Source organism: Pogoniulus pusillus, chromosome Z, assembly GCF_015220805.1.
Source record: "Pogoniulus pusillus isolate bPogPus1 chromosome Z, bPogPus1.pri, whole genome shotgun sequence".
Lineage (NCBI taxonomy): Eukaryota > Metazoa > Chordata > Aves > Piciformes > Lybiidae > Pogoniulus > Pogoniulus pusillus.
Genome location: NC_087309.1, coordinates 64,195,675 through 64,213,640, shown reverse-complemented (window position 1 = coordinate 64,213,640; position 17,966 = coordinate 64,195,675). Strand labels below are relative to the sequence as shown.

Below are 17,966 nucleotides of genomic sequence, written 5' to 3'. Positions count from 1 at the left end.
AACTGCCCTTGATCACTTACAAGAGGGGAGCATCCCAGCAGACTCTCTGTGTATTAAAAAAAAGACTTGAAAGAGAAGAAAAAGTATCACACAGGTCACAGCAGCAGTCTCAATGGACCCCTCAGGGATTTCTGCTAGTCTCAGCCTTGTCATCCTCTATGCAGCTTTCCTCTCTGCCCAGAAAATGTCGATAGGAAAATGTTTGAGGGGCCTCTGGTGGAAATTTTCTCATTCTTCCTGCATTGACAGGATGCCAAATCAATATTTACTTCCCACTAACAAGCTGCTCAGGGTCTCAGTAGAAAATATTGTAGAGAATGTGAGAAGACACGATAATAAACAGCTGTCTGGCTATGAGGAAAACATGAATTGACTGGAAACAGGTCCACAGTATAAGGTCACTGAAACCCGTGAACTCCTCAGGTGTCCATATCAACTACTAACTTTAAAGGCACATAATAAAAAAATACCTTCACTCTTGCATGCACTACACCTTCTTTCAATAATTCAATTAACAGATCTGCTGAGATCTGTGCTAGTTTTCTCTAGCATTCAGCTGTTAGGTTGGGTATCACAAATCCTTGGTTAACATCTCTTCAGTTTTACCCAGTGACTTGTTTTAAGAGAAATAAAAATAAAATGCTGTGAAACAAGGATTTTGCATTGCCTTATCGCAGTACAGTTCGTAGCCATTGACAGCAACATAATTATACATGCAATGGACTAGTTATGACCTAAAACCACTTAGTTACTCAGAGCAGAACATTATAATTCATTAAATGCAGATATAAATTTAGCACCTGTGCTTCAAGAAGTTTCTCTACATACTGCAGCCATTCTTTATCTTTTTCAAATTCCGTTTTTGTCTTTGCTGTTTCCTAAAAAAAATAAAAAAATGCAACATAGACTCAGTATTTTGACACCACCTGTAAAGAACATAATGAAAAATGAAAGAAATGCATACTGCATATACATTAAAAAAAAAAAAAAAAAGCAGCATGTGGCAACAGGAACGATGGTTGCAGAACTACTTATCTGAAACATATCCACAGAACGTGAGGGCTCCGTTAAATTTATAAACCTATCCCTGCCTGTGCATGTCTCTAGGAACAAACCTGGTGCGCCTTTTTCACGTGAATATTCAAGCATCCATGGAATCCTTGTGTACATTTTGCAGGTTCAATGTAATAAATACATACACATGTCTGTATTCAAAATTTGTGTAGTGTAAATTCACCCGTATTTAAATTTTTTTTTACTTATAGTTTTTGTTTTACACATACATTCACAGCAGTGACTACGACAAAAGATACAGAAGTAGATAATGCTTTGAGAATGCAGAACAATTCTGTCAAAGTGAATCACTTCACAAAAGTGCATAGAAGTTAGTAAACAGGGCAGCAATTGGTCTGTTTTATTTGTATCCATGAAGGTAATCCTTATCAGTGCATACATATTGCAGCTTTTCTTAACTAGCATGAAAAGTGACTTCTGCAATGTAAAACTCCAACAATGCTAAACCTAAGTCATCACCAGAGTATTCTTACAGCCTCGTAATGGTCAAGTCCTAGATGCTCTGACGAAGGTAAGTGTACAAGTTTTATTGTAGTATGTGATCAGACCTAAACAATCTGTGTTTAAAAAAAATCCTATTATTGTATCTATTTAATAGAGGGTGGTTTGATGAAACACCATCAAATATTTCAGAGTAAAATGTATGACAGAATCAACTAGAGGAAAAAAAAGACAATGGATTCCCCTAGAAACCATCTGTCTCCTAGAAATACCTTTAATAGGTATCACAGTTCAAGAAAGGAAGCATCAATGGAATCAATCTGGAACAGCAAGACACATTCTATTTTTGTTTTCATTACAGCACAAGTCTATTTAAAATGTATAACCCTGCCAAATGGTCTCATGAAAAAGGAAACTACTAAAGATTTTCAAATGACGTCTCTATATCTACATGCTCAAACCAGTGTATTTAGATTTTATTTATGCATGTCCAGAGTCTTGCCAACATAGGAGTCTCAAACCTGACCTTTTTATTTAAATCCAGCTGCTCTTCTCTTTTTCTGCTGGATGCTGCACAAAGAAATTCCAGTCTTTACCTGTAAATCCTTTTCTTCAGGAAGAGAAATGTGTAGCACCTTCCAACCTAGCCCCTTATAACAGAAGATTTCTTGAAATAACTTACCTCATCATCTTCTACTTCTAATATCTCCTCAAGATCAGTGGTTGAAACATTAAGGATAGATGCTGCCAACTGAACAGACTCATGGGAAAGACCTTTTTTGCACGATCTCACTTCTCTCACTTTTTTGGCTTGTTTAATTTTTGTTCTCAGCTCTTGTATGCTGTCCTGTATCTCTCTGGTCAGTGCCTGGACGATGCAAGCAAACAATAATTTTTTTTTTTTCCAAAGAGCAAGCACTATGGGAAACCAGTATCATTTGGACTAGGCTGCTTTTGATAGTAATTATCCTCTTTCTGTGTTACTGGTTCAATAGGATACACACTGTAATATTAAATAACATGACACTTATTGGATTAATACATTACAGCAGAGAATGTTCTTAAAAATAGCAAAATAACTACAATAGTAAAATAACTACATTCATAATGTTATCAGTAGTAAGACAAACTAGCTTTTGCAGAATAAATTAAAATAGGCTAATATTCCAATTAGCCTTAAACCAGCACAACTCTTCCCCTACCCAGTTTACCAGAAACATTCTTGAAATAACAGTGGAATTGTCAGTGTTTACTGTGGTCTAAAGGATATCCTTTTAAAGCTTATTCACACCTTACAAATGAAGAAACATCAGCATACCTTTTTATATAAAACCTAACATTTTGGTTCCCACCAAGGCAGAGTAATTCAGAACTGTCTCTCGGCTACCAATTCTTCTCTATATAATGTCTACAATTCAAGTCATCACAGTAGCGGATATCTACTGCTGGATCACACAAATCTGCTGTAATAATAGTCAAAGCTTGCATAGGAAAGGTTGTTTTCTCTATGCAGCTGATCCATACATAAGGCCTAGCCAAGGCCAGGCAGTCTCTTTACAAGAGTGCTCTTAGCAGAGAGGGCTTTAAACTCAGCTCAGGTGCTGAGAAGAAGATCAGGTGTCAGATCAGAACCACTGGGTTTGTTCTTTAACCCTGGCTTTGGTGATGTCTCAGTAAGAGTGTCAAGAGAAACTTCATTCCTGCTGCTGAAGACTTTTTGTTAAAACAAGAACTACAGTTTGATAGGATGTCTGATGCCACTAATGCTGCATAACTGAGCTGCCTTTATTGTTGTTACTATCACAGCTAGTTACTACTAAAGGCAATAATAATAAAGGACAATTTATCTGTGACCATTTCTGAAAAGTAATATCCACTGCTAAGCCCTGGATGCTTGCAGTTTGAAAAAAAATCTAGACAAAAAAAAAAAGGAAAGAAGAACACTATTAAAAGAAAACTGTGACAGGAAAGGAGAACCATTATCTAGGGTGGGAAAAAGGAATTACTGGGATTTAGTAAAGCTGATGTAAAAACCTAGGAAAAGTAAAACATATCCAGATGACTAGACAAAAAAAAATTACAGTCACAGTTAATGGGAAAGAAGAAACCCAGCAGGCATGAGGCCACTCTCCTATGTTTATTTAAAACTATAACAAACAGTATGGAAACATCCTCCTAAAAAGACTTTGTTTACTTGAATGGAATCCAAACCTGATTTTGATTTCTGTTCCCCAACACCACACCAGAACTGAGACTGAATACCTTCCACAGCTGAATATCAGCCAAACTACACAACAAAGAACTGATGGTTCAAGTTCCTACTCATTCTGTTTCTAAAGATGTCTGATTCAGTGAAATATACACTGAACAATAATAGAAATAATTTGTTGTGTGGCTGAAGTAATTTTGTTTCAGCATTTATGGAGCTATGACAAAATCATCTTGTTAAAAGCATAGCAAGACAATTTTATTTAAAAACATTTGTCTGAGACACAAGAGCAGTAACTGATTATGAGGAGATCCTCCTATAGTACCTGTCTTCCATGACTCAAGCAGGACTGTGATTGTCAACACATACACCCTGGCTGAGTTTAAAATGATAGAATAAGTTTTCCTTTCAATTGTCATATGTGGAACTCATCTTATTGAACTATTTCTCATCATAGCTGATTACCCCCTGAAACTTCTTTTTGTTCAGAATACCTTCATGTCATAGAAAATTACTGCAGAATTATGAAGCCTATTTATTGGCATTTAGGGTAAAGTACTCTACAGCCTTTAGTGTATTCAAAATACAGCCATTAGAGAGCAGTTGCTGATACAGTTAAAGGAAAGTATGACAGATTCATCTGAATTCGAGGCCTGTGTATTTTTCTACCACCTCTCAGTGCTTTTCCGTATTTAGCTAAAATTTAAGTACTAAAACCAAAATTACTCTAGCATTATTTTCAGGGAGAGGAGGCACAATGATTTCAGTATTGGTCCTTTCATGCACAGTATCTCAAACAAAATCTCTTGTACATGGTCCTGTCTGCAAATACAGAGATGAGATGAGATGAGATAAACGAAGAAACTTGAAGTAGTTCTCCAGATAGGGAGCTTGGGCAACATGAGTTAAGCTCAGAGAAGCAAGTAGGTCTAGTCTGGAGAGAGCTCCCAGCAGAAAAGCACATGCTATGAAAAAGAAATTGCAGAAAAGTCACAACAGGGTATTTGTAGCTTGTGAAATGGTCCAATAGGAAATCGGACATGTAGTTAATAACAGAAAAATTAGCTCAGCTGCATTTGGAATTGAACTGAATGGAATTGAAGCAGCTTCCCAAATTTAAAAAATAAAGAAAACTCTCAGACAGGGGTAATCAGGCCAGGAGATGCACATTTTTATACCGGTGCAAAGATAAAATGTAAATGCAATGAGTAAAATACCTAGGAAATTAACTGCAAAGTGATGTGGAAATACTACGAGTAATGATAATTAGCTGAGTACAAACAAAGAAAGTTAAACACCAAATATCTAAGACAACATGCAAACAATGCCTTGTGAAATATACAACACATGTTAAAAGTAAGGCTGCTTTACGGACTTTCAAACAGACGGTTTTGAACCTGCCCTGTTCACACCATTAGGTTGTAATAATAATGTTTGAATACACACTTTTTCACCAGTCAGTGCCTTAAAACAACAGCCTCCAAATGACTTTAACATGCCTTTTTTTTAAATTTGTTTGTTTTGGTTTTTTTGATAAATCCTCATCCATCCTATATTAATTTATTCATGTGCTAAATTTTTTATTTATTAATGATTTCATTTGTATGTTAGTTCATGCTTTATTACAGAGATGTTCGACGTCACTGCCACACAGGTGTTTAACTGAAAATGACAAAACCCCAGGAGTTAACTAACACAGGTTTTGTTGGTAAGAGTACTAAGCCTGTATAATATGATTCTTTGATTAAGAAATTGATCCAGTGCTTTCTGGAGCTAAGTGTAGGATTTTAAACAAAAGCGTTTCCCACTGTATATTTCAGAATTGCTTGTTTTAAAACTTATAAGCATATGTAGGTGATACAAACTGCTTGTAATGAAATCAATGCAGAACATGACTTCAGTTCTATATTGATGTATGATAGCAATGCCTTCATTAGTACCAGTAAGACTAGGATTTGATCTTTTCTCTTTGTTTTTCTTTGGTGTCAAATCTAGAGGATATTTTGTCAGTAAAGCCATTTTCCCAACTTAACTGTTACTCTCAGAGTTATTCCTGTGGGACACACTTAGCTGCTACCAGCCAACTAAAATAGGAATCCTTGATTAATTCCTGAAAACAAATCTACCACACATCTTGTTGGACCAGTGTAATTGCTGTGAGTCTGACTAGAATAAAAAAAAAAAACCAACCTTGAATTCTAACAACATTAGCTTGAAGTACCCAGCTCTTTTTAATCAGTAGCAATTGATGCATTATCTTTCAACTCCGTATGTTTACAGAGTATAGATTACAGCTACTGGGTTGCACAGTTTAAATATAAGCCTTTTTACTTTATTTTCCCAACTTAAAATATTAATTTTTAAGATAATAGTTTTCACTTTTGGTCTTCGCATGCAAACACTTTTTAGCACTCTATCTGTTACCAGTTTTGAGATGTATGAAGAGAAAGGTCTTCTTTCATTTAAAAGGTCATTTTTAATTAAATACTCAAAGAAGCTGTGGTGATACACAGACCCTGACAGCACACTATTAATAAAGTCTTTACATCCCCAAAAGCTCTGACACTGGTTGATCCTGGAATTGACACAAATTGATCAATGGCCCTAAGTAATGCCGTATGACCAAGCAAATGCCTAAAATTATTCCTGTAATTACCATGTTAATTTACACCCTCTACAGTTATTCTTTGTAGTACCATAAAATTTAATGGCCCCAAGACAAACTAAAGTCTGATGCTGGCAGAGTAGCTATGTATAGCTAGATTTCAGTCTTGCATTGCTGCAGATCTCATGGCAGAAGCCATGACTGACATCTGATGGAGAAAATTTAAGGTTTGTACAACAATAATTTCTGCTGGGTCTGGCTCGTGTGGAATTGTTTTTTCTAGTGGTTCCTATGATGCAGTGTTAAGGATGTGTGATGAAACCAGGGTTGACAATATACTGGCTATTCTTGAGAAGTGCTTGCAAGGTGTCTAGGTCCTGTCTATTACACCAGCAGCACATAGGCTGTGGAGGGGACATGCCAGGGACAGATGACCTGAATGGACCAGAGATATTTCACACCATGTAGCATCTTGTTCAACAATAAAAACTGAGGGGGGTGTGAGACTGGTCTGGCATGTAGCCACAGCTCAGAGACTGGCTGTGTATTGGTCTACATCCCTTGGGGAGTTTTCCCCTCTTTCCCTCCCTTATTCCTCCTTACCTCAGTGCATGAGCTTTATCACTTTTGCTTTTCCTATTCTTCTCCCACTCCTGGTGAGGGTGGGGGACAGCTAGCAACCAGTCATTAGCTGCTGGACAGGGTCAACCAGTCACAGATGTATAGAACAGAATAATATGTAGAACAATTCTATAGGTAATATTCTATGTGTAGCAATACAAAACTGTTTTCAGATAATACGTTGTTAGAAACTGACTTAATTTCTAGATTAGGATGGCACAAGGACACAACACAGAGCATTACACCAAAAATGAAATGGAAAAAATCTCCTCTGAAACAAGGTTGGTTTCCTGAAGAAACAAAAGTATTGTGAACATGTTGCCACTGCCTGTGGAATACAAGATCTGAATTTCGCAGAATGAATGCTGTGTTCAAAGAATTTCTCTGCTTTTGTGGTAGAACAATTATTGCTGGCCTAAGGTTAGGATTCTAGTGCTGTAAAAGGTTGAGGAAGTATTAAGAGCCCAAAGAGGTCACAATGAACAAGACAAAACAGAATGGACAAAATGACACAAAGAGGTGATGTTAGGCACTGTTTCAACAGATGAAACATTCAAGTTTCTTCAGTGAAAGTACTGTTATTTGGTCCTTATTGCCTTGCTAAAAATTACTTTCAAAATACTGTAATACTATTTAAACTGATCCCACAGAATGATTTCTGTATGTCACAGAAAAATGCTTCTTTAGTAATTTCATTTTGTATATATATGTATTTAAGGTATCATAGCTAACTCATTCACTTGAACATATATAGCTTTCAGGCATACCACCTCTTTTTTCAATCAGAAAAGGGACAAGAGTGTAGATAAGAAATAAAGACAAGACAGACCACTGCAATAGATTTGTCTGGCCAAGGGTTATATTACAGGTAGCATTCTGACCCATGGATTGAGTCAGCCTCAGGAGGTTAACTTAATTCTTAGGATCCCCAGAGATCACATGTGATTTCAGAGACTCCAGTAGATGCCATTAAAGTAGAGTGTAAAGATGCAGAGAAGGTATAGACCAGTCTTGTCTCCCTCCACCATCTTCTGTATTCAGTATAGAATAAGAAAGCTATTGCCAATTATTAAAGTGGTAGTAACATTATTTTACCAATGTCACACAGTTCACATTTATAGTGTGGTGTGTTCGTTTTATTTACCTGTCTTCGGCTGCAGTTTCTGATCTAGTTCTAAAATTTATGAACACTTAAACAACACTTGCATAGTCCAAGCCACAAGGCTTGGCTCATTGTACATATTTGGAGGAATTAAGATAGGCTTTTATTACCTTTGCCATTAGTGATACAGTGAACTTGCTGTAGAATGCATTAAAACCCTAACAAAACAAAGAGATCTGCTCAGGGGAATATCAGAGTGACAGTGTTACCTAAAACCTGGCAGAGCTGTAAAGTTGCAAAGGCTAAATCAATAAAGAGCTGAAAGGGAAAAATATAAAGCTAGATATCATATTGATATATATGATTAAAAATAAAAATCTTACATTGATTGGCATTGAGAATAGTGCTCACAGCTTCACAGAGATAGTGGAAGATGAAAGCACACACTGGTGGAAGGAATGCCCCACCTACAGCCTTTAGGAATTCTGTTTTACATACAGGTTGAGAAATTGCAGTATGTAATACATGCAAAATAATGTGACACTGCAGTTGCATCTACAACCTGATTTTCCATATCCATTAACACAAGCAAATCTGAATGCACACGTGAAAGACAAGATCTGCAAAATTAAATGAAATTATTAAAAATATTAACATCTCTTCTACTCTCGTGGCAAAAGCTATCTCTCATTTGCACTCCAACATTCTGCCTTCTTCATGGCTCTGAGCTATGGATCATAGACTGTGAACTAGAAAAGTTGAATTTAGTAATAACCCAAACCTAGTCATAGTATGAGTGTCTGGAAAAGTGTAGACAGATTTGTACAGCACTGTTTTTCAGCTACTAAAGCTAAACCCACCGTGGCTTTCCTGGTAAAGTTCTTGAGACACACAGCATAAAAGGGGCCTCAGGATTTCAGTATTTGAACAAAGTACTCAGCTTCCTGGCATTTAGAACTGCAGACCTCAAATCCAGTTAAAATGCAGCAAGGAAGAAAAACATCACGGAATGATGACAGAAAAGAGAAACGTGTTACATAAAATTTGATTACCTGATTCTTACCATAAGCAAGATTAGAATTTGTACAGCCATGTCAGTTTAAGTTGTACTATTCTTACTTGTCTCTGAGACAACAGAAAGGAGAAAGTCTCACATAGCTGGAAACTGTTTAAACACTGCATTTCCCCACATTTCTCAAAAATACCTTTGCTACCAGCCTTGTCCTACCTACATCCTCTAGCAAAAATACCATTCCTTCTTGATTCAAAACCACTCAAAACAGATCATTTCACTATAAGCATTTATTTTCCAGTGCAAAACTAGGAATGTTCTTATGACTGCATCTGCTTATCCAGCTGTGGTAGTGGAAAACCACAGAGAAAAATAATTAAAAAAAAATATTTCAACCTATATTTGGCATTTATAAGAAAAAGAAATTGAATACATTGTGCTGTGTCCTGAAAGACAGTTACATTTATTTATAAATTAAAACTGGCTTAAATTGTGGCCAGTTTTTAATTTTGGATTGTTTTCATAACAAACTGTATTTAAACAAGAAGCAGCAATGGACTTTCAGCACAGTTTGTATTTCTATGGAGAGGTGTACAATATATACTGAAGAGTACCTGTATGTATTTATATAAGTTTTCTTTGTGAGTGAAAATTAGGGGGTTTTGTGTTACTGGTCAGCTTCTTCTCTTTTGTAATTCTCTATTGATAACTGCTCATCTATCAAACTTTATTCTATGCCCTAAAAATCTGTTTCTTTTCATAGCATTGTATGTAACTTGACTTTAGGTAGCATGAAGCCCTCTTTGCTGTACCACCTGGGCACCTCATTTATAGAGCATGTGGTAGATACTAACATGAAAGACACTTTGTCCTGTGTATTTCAGTTTTAAGACTTGAAAGCTGAAGTTGTAGACTCAACCAAGTATTTTCAAATTGCTGCTTTTAAAAAAGCACCAGCAAGCACTCCATAGTTTGCATTGTATTCATTACCATGTTTTGTGACTTATAACAGGAAAAAATAATAGTTTCTTTATAGCAGAGAATGAGCTGATATATGTATAATCACTGTGGGATGACAGGCAGAATATTTCTGTCAAAATATATTGGTTTCTAAAATTATATTTATGTGAAATGGGCAATAATAATAATAATTTAAAGTCCTATTTACTTCATCATTGAAGTCTTACCTAATTTACATTAATTTTTTCTCTGATGTAAATTCCTTAGTTTCAACAGTTACCTCTGATTTACACAGGTATTAGCGAAAGTAGCATCATCATTACTTAAAAACATCATATATTACAGCTATTTACAAATGGGAGGAGGAGGGGAAAGGCATTGATGGAGTAGAGCTTCACATACATGTAGTACGATATGCCTGGGACCACAGAGAGTTTCTTATCTGAACAGTTAAGGCAGACAAAGTCAGTACACTTACATCAGACATGACAAACAGACTCTTCAGAGCAGACCAAAAAATACTGAGGTTAAGCAACACTCCAAAGGTCACACAGCAGGGTCAGTGACCAAGATGTTAAGAGCACCAAGATTCCCTGACACTCAGCTCACTGTCTGAGTTTATGCTATCTTTCTGCAGAAGTACAAGCAAAGCATGACAACAAACCCGATACCCTGCATAAGATCACTGCACTGCTGAAACAAATGTGTTTGAAAACAAATTTAAGAGGTTTAAACTATCGTTCCTTGTACTCTTAAAAATCTTATCAACTCTATCTTCTTAAACTTCTGTCACTTGGGTTTTTTTATAATTCCACCCTCCTAGAGCTCTTAACAGTATATAACTTTTTCAGCCATGTACATTGGGAAAACCCTCAACTCCCACATTTCTCAATTGCTGTGGAGACTTCACAAGGCTCTGTGTGTGAGTGCTTTCTGTTCTCTCTGCCTCAGCCTGGTCTCTTAGTAACCTGATTAAGACACACTGAACAGTTGCTCCTACATGAACTCATTTATAAATCATTACCGGAGACCTTTTTCCTCCTTTCCAAGTTTGACTACTTTTCCTGCTGCTTTGCCAGAAAGTTTTCCAATCACAGTAAGCCCAGAGCCCTTACTTTGTACTTGTGTCCATCTTCCAGATACATCAGTGACAAAACGAAGAGCAGGCAAAATGTGGGCCCCCTACTGAATGACACCGGAGATAACAGAGGATGCAGAGACGGCACAGCTGCTGAATGCCTTCTTTGCCTCACTCTTGGTTCCTAAGACTGGTCCTCAGGAACTGAACAGAGGAGAACACACCACTAGTCAGTCAGGACTGGGTTAGAGATCACTTGGACCAACTGAAAACACACAAATCCACACAAATCCACCCCATGGGTTGCATTCATGAGTGCTGAGAGAGCTGGCTGATATTGTTGCTAAGCCTCTCTCCATCATTTTTGAAAAGTCATGGAGAACAGCAGAGATGCCTGAGCACTGGAAGAAAGCCAATGGCACTCCATGCTTCAAAAAAAGCAAGAAGGACAATCCAGGCAACTACAGACCAGTTGGCCTCACCTCCATGCCTGGAAAGGTGATGGAGCAGCTCATTCTGGAGGCCATCTCTAACTACATAGAAGAAAACATGGATTTAGCAAGGAGAGGTCTTGCTTGACTAATCAGATAGCCTCCTATGAAACCATGACCAAATGGGTAGATGAAAGAGCAGCTGTGGATGTCATATACCTTGACTTCAGGAAGGCTTTTGATACTGTCTCCCATAACATTCTTGTAGAAAAGCTCGAGAAATGTGGCATAGACAATTGATCTGTGAGGCGGATTGAAAACTGGCTCAATGACAGAGATCAGAGGGTTGTTGTCAGTGGCACAGAGTCTTAGAGGCCTGTAGGCAGTGGTGTTCCCCAGGCACCAGTACTGGGCCCAGTTTTGTTCAACATCTTGATCAATGACCTAGATGAGGGCATTGAGTGTATCCTCAGCAAATTTGCTGATAATACAAAACTGAGGGGGTGACTGACACCTGTCAGGCTGTGCTGCCATCCAACAAGATCTGGACAGGTTGGAGAGCTGAGTAGAGGCAAACCTCATGAAGTTCAATAAGGACAAGTGCAGGGTCCTGCACCTGGGGAGCAATAACAGCAGGCACCAATATAGGTTAGGGGTTGTTCTGTTGGAGAGCAGCTCCATGGCGAGCAGCTCCATGGACAAAGACTTTGGAGTCCTAATGGACAGCAAGTTTTCTGTGGGACAGCAATGTGCCCTTGTGGCGAAGAGGGCCAATGGCATCCTAGGATGCATGAAGAAAAATGTGTCCAGAAGGTCTAGGGAGGTTCTTCTCCCGCTATACTCTGCCCTGATGGGACCATTCTTGGAGTATTGTGTCCAGTTCTGGGCTCCCCAGTTCAAGAGAGACAGTGTGACAATATGGGAGTCACCCACCCCCCTACTCTTATGAAATCACCCAAACTAGACTCAGATGGATGGAAATTAGGGACAGAAAATTTATATTTACAGTTTGGCACAATACACAAGCAGATATTTACAATATATACAGCCATATACAGAAATATACAAGTTAAAGAGTAATACAGAAACACAACAGCCCTCCCAGAAATCAGAGTCCTCAAGAGGGGCTCCCAACCACCTTTCACCATCTTTCCACCACTCTACCTTATCCCAGAATTTGCCTTATGTGCAGAGTGAGGTTGGAGGATTGGCAAAGGGGGTTAGAAAGCAGAAGGATTGGGTACACAGAAATCAGGCCAGGGAGAAAACTACAGGCACCAGCTACAGCAGAGAGCCACTCTGTGTTATCTATGTTTATGTTCTTATTTTTATACATCTTAACAAGCCTATGAGTAAAGCAGACATCAACATTGTTTCCTTTTCACAGCCTATCATCTAATTTCTCTCACTGAAATATTCCAGCTAGCCTTACACTAGCACACAGGGATCTGCTGGAGACAGTCCAATGGAGAAGGATTAGGGGACTTGAGCATCTCCTCTGTGAAGAGAGACCGAGAGACCTGGGGCTGTTTAGTCTTGAGAGGAGAAGACTGAGAGGGATCTGATCAGTGTCTATAAATATCTGAGGGGTGAGTGTCAAGTGGATGCACAATATTAAGACAAGGATAAATGGATAAAAACTTGAACATAGAAAGTTTCAACATGAGGAGAAACAGTGACGGTGGAACAGGCTGCCCAGAATGGTTGTGGAGTCTCCTTCTCTGGAGACTTTCAAAACCCATCTGGATGCATTTCTGTGTGGACTACCCTTGGTGGTCCTGCTATTGGCAGGGGTGCTACACTCAATAGTCTCTGGAGATTCCCTCCAACCTCCAACATTCTGTGATTCTGTGATATTGATTCCAAGTGCTCCATTTATCCCTGTTGCAGTCAACATCATGTCTATCTTTCAGACCCCAAAATGGCCAGCAGCTTTAGACTAAGCATCTTCCTAAGTATCTCCATATCATGCACAGGCTGATTATCAGCTTTAAAAAGGAGTCTCTCCATGCCATTCAAAGGACTCACAGATGCATCCGCACCCTTCCAGAGAGTTCACTGCAATCTCTGCTCCACTCCCTGCTGAGTCTGTTGCAGTTTCATTGTCTGAAAAACTTAGAAGGTTGTTTGTTTGTTTGTTCCTCAGACAGAAAAGAAAGTTATTTCCAAGTCATTCAAAATAACCTCCTGTTCAGTTGAAGTCTATTGGATTCCCTCATACAGTATCTATTATTAGGGATTCATGGTCTATGAAAATGTTTCCAGGCACCTTAAGAAAAATGCAAGTAACACTAATATCACCTAAGTCAGACATACATCTAAAATTTGCACAAGACATACACATGCAGCTGCATAAACCTGATGTGAGAAAGAAGGATCTGGTTTGTGTTGAGATAGGTAAATGTATCATACAAGGGGAGCAGATGGCGGGATGTGCCTCATCCAATCATTTTCTGTTGCTAGCTGTGAGAGTGTAAACAGCCAAGGGAACATGCACACTACCTGGAGGTTACTCAGCGGACAGGGGAGGAAGACCTTTGCCTTCATCCCATCGACCACCAAAAAAGGGACAGGCAGTAAAAAAGAGAACAGACACCACACAGGCGCACAAATGCACCGCCTCTTCCAAGAACTGTTTTGCATAGTTCCAAGAATCATAATGCATAATTCATAGAACTCATTGTTTATGTATTACTTAGTAATATAAAAGGTCAAGTGTAACCATTTGTTGCCATGCGAGCTGGTGGGTGCAGACTCCCCTCGCGTCCAGTGCTGTTTGCCTATTATCTCACTAAATAAAACCTCAACATTTTTTTTTCCTGCTGGTGCGATGTGTACCTTGCAGCTTGGTTACATAGGTGGAATAGACTTGATACAGAGGGAAATATAAAAGAAAAACCAACATATGTTAAGCTACATCTCTTATTACCTTTACTTATCCTAGTGAAAAAAAAAAAAGTGAAGTCATACCCTTCTAAACCTAAAAAGCAAATGAAAATCATGGTAAGGGGAAGCTTCTAAAATTTTTACTATTTATTCTTTCTCTTTAATAATCAAGACTTTACCCATGTTCCAGGCACACCGTATACATCACTAACCATACGCCTTCTGTAAACTACAACAGTTTAGACACTCACTTCATTCATTAAAATTCACAAGGCCTATTATTCTGTTTACAGTCTAATAGATATTCACTGTCACTATTGAGGCCTCTGATTCAATTTGCCTAAATCCCAGATGTAGAGTAATCCTGATGGAGATTAGCTTAATTTATCACCAATTTCTTCTCAGAACCAAGAAAGGCTGATATTTCATAATAAAAGCTGTGTTTCTCCTTTTTTTCTCCCAATGCAGCATGCATAGTGAAAAAGAAGCAATAAATGTATGCAGCTTTTTAATGGTGAGAGGTCTTCAGTTCACATTCTGCCTTGGGTATAGGACACCTTCTCTAAAAGGGATGTATTCTGCCAATGAGGATACCAATTCCTATCAGACTGTAACCAAATATCACGCTGATTCTGACTGAACACAGATTGGCAGTCTCATCATCTACTCCATACAATACAAAATAATCACTCTGGGTATATTCTTCTAGGTAAAGTGTTGACAGTTTGGAGCATAACAAATTAAATATACTTATCTTCTGGCTTTTAAGTGTTCCCAGTGGGGAACATTTTCTAGCAACTTGAAGTCATATTAAAGGTGTCCACTTTCAAATCAAAACTGACAGTGTTGATATACATGAGTTAATCTGCTGTCATTTGCCAAATGCCCCAGTGACTCACTGGGAAACCTTTGGTCAAACAACAGTTCCAAACTGGCACAGTTCATACGCCAATTGTGGAAACTTTTAAACTCTGCATGACAAACTGTAGTTCTATTTAGAAAAAAAAAAAAAAAAAAGTCTATTTTTGCCAATTACAAAATTTTGCAATTATCTCTTGTACTTCACGTTTTCAGATGAAGACATGCAAATAGCATCCCACGTCTGACCAGATTACTCAGACAAAAAAGTGTGCTCCGCATGCCTTGGGCCTCGAAGAAGTCAAAGCAGTAGTACTGCCAAGAAAATGGAATCCACAGGGTTTGAGAACACATTCACCAGTGGAAACACCCTATGGAGAACATTTCTTACTCTCTCACAGTAACTGGAGAATTCTGAGAGTCCTCTGCAAGGTTTAACTTCTACTTTCAAAGAACTGACTTTGTGGCAGGAGGTACCAGCAGCACCAGTGTACTTGTGTGGTCTCTTGTTGTAAAGGAGCTGATAAAATCTGACAGAATATGTCCTGATTATTTAAGCTTCCCAATCAAACTACAAATTATCTCTTCTTTTTAGTATTTGTTTTGAGATAAAGAGGATCTAATCCATGCATGGCCATTCCAAGAACATATTTCCTGGTAATGCTCTGTCTTACCTAACAAATAACAAGGCAAAAGAAAACGACATTAATAGCAAATGATAAGCATTTGCCAAAAGACAGAAGTTTTTAACACAAAAACAGTGAATTGTTAATTATTCTTTGTAATGTCGGTGCCCAGCATCTCTAGCCTGGAACCATGCCAACCTGTTGCTGCTCAGACACTCCATGGCACACAGAAGCTGGTGGTTTGTGTTTTCAAAAGGTTTACTGCATTTGCATGGGCTGGCTCAAAACTGATCCATATAATGCTTATGATGATATTTCATAAATGGAGGAGGGAGCAAGTTTTGTAGGGGCAGAAATGAGCAGTATGGGTCACTCAGTGGTAGAGCTTTTCAACAGAAGTGTAAACTTATCTTACTTGGTATATGAAACTACAGCCCATGCTAGCAGTGAAAACTGTTGGCAAAAGTGGTGCTAGGATTGGAGGTAAACTGCAGAAAGGTGAGAGACTGATATATATTAATGGTATATGGTAAGTTGACTGAACAGCAAACAATTGGCAGGACATCACTCAGCCAAACAGAGGTGGAATAGGTCTCTGAGGTGTGGCTGCACATAGCTGTATGTCAAACAGAGCAAGGGGGAAATGCACCTAACTTAAGCCCTGCTCTGATAGCAGAAATAAGAGCAGATATCTTAAGGGAGTGAGTGTTAGATCCCCAGGTATATGCACTAAGCTTGCCAAGTTAACTGCCATGGGTCTTGATTTTGGCAGTCAACCTGATCAGATGCTTATATTGGAGAACTACTAAGAACAATGCCAGAACAGACCAGATGTGAACCGTGCTTCAGTGGATATCCTCTATGGAGGGCACACAAATCTCAAATCACAGAGGCATTGTGGAAGTGAGAAACATTCCCATATGACTTTGAAGAATTCAGCAGCCATCACCTGTTTATTATAGGCACAGCTGAATAAAAGTGCCTTATCAAAAGTTCATCTTCAAGGTCAGAAAAGTTCTGGTATTTTCATGATCAAGAAGATGCCATCACTGCTGTATCCCATTTTCAATAGGTATCCAGTCAAGCAGCCTAGCAGCAAGTTTTTTAACTTCACCCATGGCTGTTTCCTGCATGTGTACTACAGTAGTTTCCACCAGGCACTACAAACCAAACATTTTGCTTTCATTGCTGTGCTGCATATAACTGGCAAGGTCCACTTGGAGATCTGATAGTGCAGTACATGTTCTAGAAAACATTATAGAAAAGGAATGCATTGTTCAAAGAAAATTTGTGGTGTTGATGGAAGCTGGATGGGATGAAAACATGTACCTTTATAGAAGGTATCTAAAATATTCTCAAACCCACCTGACCCCTCTTACAGGTAGTTTGTGTATTTCTGTAATAAAAATGTTTTATGTGGCTTAGCGTACACTATACTTACTTACTTATTACTTACTAGTTTTCATTAATGCCACTGAAAATTTATCAGGATTTGACATCTAATTCTGTGAAAATGTTTAATAATCAAGCTTACCTCTGATCAATACAAAGTCTAGAAGCACTTTAATTTCATGAATTGTTTTTCACATCAACTACACAGGACATTTTTAATCCATTTAACATATTATTAATATAGGATAGCCTGCATTTTTTATCTGAATGTCTCAGTGATTGGTTAAACACCTTAAAAACAGTATATTTAATATTAACTTCCATCAAATGGCTTGTATTTTTTTCTAGAACAGAAATCAGATTTATTCAATAGAATTTACTGTCCATAAAGCCATTCTAAGTAGTGTAACTATACTCCTATGCTTTAGTACTTTAATAACTAAGTTTTATATAAATTTCCATTATTTTAGCCATGAAAAAGTTGGATTACCTGACCTAAAAATACACAAAAATGCCTTTTCTGAATATTGACTCAATTCTTTTACACTCATGGCAGTATTATATAATACATAAACTTATGCTTTGAATGCTTATGCAAAATGAGTATCAGCAAGACAAAAATTCCTTGAAAACTCCTAACAGCTTGTATTATACACCCTGAATTTAAACTC

General features: G+C 38.0%; 1 protein-coding gene across 1 annotated transcript in view; it reads right to left on the bottom strand.

Annotated features, from left to right (window-relative positions):
- The window catches only part of CNTLN (centlein), a 250,261-nt gene that overhangs the window by 8,698 nt on the left and 223,597 nt on the right, over nucleotides 1-17,966 (bottom strand). Inside the window, 2 exon segments of the mRNA XM_064140410.1 lie at nucleotides 801-878; nucleotides 2,198-2,383. Coding sequence (XP_063996480.1) covers nucleotides 801-878; nucleotides 2,198-2,383 — 264 coding nt within the window.